This window comes from Musca vetustissima, unplaced genomic scaffold (assembly GCF_032173495.1).
Source record: "Musca vetustissima isolate MV318-11 ecotype Yass unplaced genomic scaffold, APGP_CSIRO_Mvet_v1 utg64219, whole genome shotgun sequence".
Lineage (NCBI taxonomy): Eukaryota > Metazoa > Arthropoda > Insecta > Diptera > Muscidae > Musca > Musca vetustissima.
Genome location: NW_026884046.1, coordinates 37,941 through 41,805, shown reverse-complemented (window position 1 = coordinate 41,805; position 3,865 = coordinate 37,941). Strand labels below are relative to the sequence as shown.

The 3,865-nt window shown below is 34.6% G+C and overlaps 1 protein-coding gene across 1 annotated transcript; it reads left to right on the top strand.

The window, feature by feature from the left end:
• Positions 1 to 504: 504 nt before the first annotated feature.
• LOC133331041 (tubulin alpha-1D chain-like) lies at positions 505 to 3,198 on the top strand. The gene is made up of 3 exons (XM_061539444.1): positions 505 to 640; positions 705 to 1,006; positions 2,374 to 3,198. The coding sequence occupies exons 1-3, from the start codon at positions 520 to 522 to the stop codon at positions 3,196 to 3,198; spliced, it is 1,248 nt and encodes a 415-aa protein (XP_061395428.1). The 5' UTR covers positions 505 to 519.
• Positions 3,199 to 3,865: the final 667 nt, after the last annotated feature.

Genomic DNA, 3,865 nt, shown 5'->3' with positions numbered 1-3,865 from the left:
TTGCTTGAACCTTTGTGCTCTAGAAAATTAACAATAAGCAACTGATACTTAATAATTCGGTATAAGAATAGCTATTGTAGAAATTTGTACTATAAGTGTTTGAATAGGAAATTTGAGACCAATGGCATTTTGTAAAGTTGCAATATAAATAGTTTGTATAAAAAAACTAAAAGAGTGTATTTAACATCTATTGAAATAAATATGATATTTGTCCTTATCCGCATATAACATATTTACAGGATTTTTCAGGAAAATATACACTTACATTCAATTAATACCTTTCAAATGTTATCAAAATCCAATAAATAAAATAAAAATGACAACATCGTTATTCTGACAAATAGCGGGAAAATCTATAGAAGAGTATTCTCATATGTGTTTGTCAGTACTACTAATAACTGTTTCTTCCATTTTTAGAGGGAATGCATATCTGTTCATATTGGCCAAGCCGGTGTTCAAATAGGTAATGCATGCTGGGAATTATATTGCTTGGAGCATGGCATTCAACCGGATGGCCAAATGCCATCAGATAAGACAGTCGGCGGAGGTGATGACTCATTTAATACCTTCTTCAGTGAAACGGGATCTGGAAAACACGTACCACGAGCTGTATTTGTTGACTTGGAGCCAACGGTTGTGGGTGAGAATTTACATGAAAATCTTTTTTTTTTAATAAATTTATATTTTTTCTAATACATATTTAGACGAAGTCCGTACTGGAACTTATAGACAATTATTCCATCCGGAGCAGTTAATTACGGGTAAAGAAGATGCGGCAAATAACTACGCCCGCGGTCACTACACCATCGGTAAAGAGATTGTAGATTTGGTATTGGATCGCATTAGAAAATTGGCGGATCAATGCACTGGATTGCAAGGATTTTTGGTATTCCACTCATTTGGCGGTGGAACTGGTAGCGGATTTACGTCACTACTCATGGAACGTTTGTCAGTGGATTATGGAAAGAAATCTAAATTGGAATTTTCAATATATCCAGCTCCTCAGGTAGGCTTACTGTTGCTCAGCCCTTTATGTTTTCGTAAAAACGAACCACACGTATTCTCTCTCAATTTAGATTTGCCATTGTTTTGCATTGGCGGCAGAATATATTACAAATACCAATGCAAGTAATATGAGCATTACTACATTTTACTTTTATTGTTCTATACATGAACCAAATTTGTTAGGATCTTGTTAGGAAATGAGAAGCTGTGGATCATTAAAATTGGCTGACTAAAAATTATGTTTTATACACGGATACTTATATCACATAAAAGTACAATAGAGTAGATTGAAAAATCGTTGTGGTATTAAATAGGAAAATTGAGATCGGTATATTTTTGGAAATATCATTGTTCCAATGAATGAAAATCAACATATTTAAAAGGTAAACGTAATTGACGTATATTAAAATAAAAGTGAAAACTTTTCCATAGAACAACTATACGGATGAATGTTTTTAAATGAAAATTGAGAAAATATCAATAGACCTTTTATAGTAACATGAATCCTGTACGTATAAAAATACCAAATATCACAACCACATAAGGCCTCTTGCAATGTTGGGTACTTGAAACTTCAGTTGGTCCAAATTTATGACCGAAAGATTAGTAATTTTCAATATAGATTCATGTTTTGACATATTTGACATATAAAGGTCCCACCTAGACTCCGAAATGTTGAAGATCCTATCATGAACACATGTTAAATTTTGGTTCGATCTGGGAACTCCTTCATATAACAGAAGAAAATTAAAAATGTGTGGTTTCATTGTAAAAAATGCCGATGCGTCTTTTTTAAAAACCTGTTTCTATATGAAGGAGTTGCCAGATCGAAGCCATAATATAATTTAACAGAGATGGAAGTTTCCAAAACACTTAACTTTTTTCTGTTAATACCGAGCTTTTTGTGCTAGGCTAAGAACATTCCGAACTGCCCTCGTATATGAAGGAGTTGCCAGATCGAAACAAAATTTAACATGTGATCATAACAGAGATGGAAGTTTCCAAAACACTTAACTTTTTTCTGTTTATACTGCGCTTTTTGTGCTAGAATAAGAACTTTCCGAACTGCCCTCGTATAGTGACAGCATTTGAAGCAAACATATGCAGATTTGACAACAGTCAATTGATTTTCGGTGGTATTGCCATATTGAAATTGCTTAATTCAGTATAAATTCAGTTTTATTTTGTGCCTTAACAACACATACAATTGAGAATAATATACAAGTTAATTTGAATTATACTAGGTAAACTAGGGTATTACAAGTACCTAGGGCATTACAGGTGAAACATTATATAAACTGTTTTACTTTTGTCGATTAGTTATTGCGCTGCAACTAAATATATTACTTTTTATTGTTTATTCTTTAGGTATCCACCGCTGTTGTCGAACCATACAACTCCATACTAACAACCCATACCACACTGGAACATTCAGACTGTGCATTTATGGTTGACAATGAAGCTATTTACGATATTTGCCGTCGAAACTTAGATATTGAGAGACCCACATACACTAATTTGAATCGCTTGATTGGTCAAATCGTTTCGTCTATTACAGCATCTTTACGATTCGATGGTGCTCTCAATGTGGATTTAACTGAATTCCAGACAAACTTGGTACCGTATCCACGTATTCATTTCCCATTGGCGACATATGCTCCGGTAATATCTGCCGAAAAGGCTTACCATGAACAACTTACTGTTGCGGATATTACAAATGCATGCTTTGAGCCAGCCAATCAAATGGTTAAATGCGATCCACGCCGCGGAAAGTACATGGCTTGTTGCATGTTGTACAGAGGTGACGTAGTACCAAAGGATGTAAATGCAGCCATTGCTACAATAAAGACGAAGCGTTCTATTCAATTTGTCGACTGGTGTCCAACAGGCTTTAAGGTTGGAATCAACTACCAACCACCGACCGTCGTGCCTGGTGGGGACTTGGCCAAAGTGCAACGAGCTGTGTGCATGTTGTCAAATACCACTGCGATCGCCGAAGCTTGGGCTCGATTAGATCATAAATTTGATTTGATGTATGCTAAACGTGCATTCGTACATTGGTATGTTGGCGAAGGTATGGAAGAAGGTGAATTTTCAGAAGCTAGAGAAGATTTAGCGGCCCTAGAAAAGGATTATGAGGAAGTTGGTATTGACTCTGGCGAAGGCGACATAGGCGAAGGAGATGAATACTAAAAAATGCTTGTAGAAATCTTCAAAACTCCACTCTAACAGAACATTTTATGTATTTTTTTATTAAGAATATTACAACCACAATATTTATTAGTTTCTGTAACAGTTTTCTCTTTGTATCTTCCTCTATTGCGAATATTATTGTTTTTTACCATGCATTATAACTCACTCCAACGAAATGAAATAAATTATAATATTTAAATTTTTTGAGCAAAACATTTAAACTTCAGTAAAATCGAATACGATATTTATTTTCTGTATGTATCTGGCATTTTCTTGCTTTGGTAAGTCTGGGTTATACATGCAACATTTTTATGCAACTCTGCTGCTGTTCTCTTCGATTCCTCTTTGAATTTCTTCCCCCTTGCCACTTTTTATGCCTCTCTCTTCAAAGAACTCAGCAACTCTGCATACAAAAGTTGCATGTATAAACCCCGAGTAAATCATATCTTTTCTTTATTTTTTTTAAAGTAAATTGTCAAAAACATTTTCAATCACTTTTAAACCCGTTCGTTGATTTGATACAATTAGTTTATGTTTTGTATTCCGTGTTGAAATTAGTCTCTAAATCCCAGCTACACATATGTATCCTATATTGGAATCTGTCCATTGGTGTATTTGATATACTCTTATCTTTCATTAAATGGCTGAACAGAATGTTCGCGTTGAG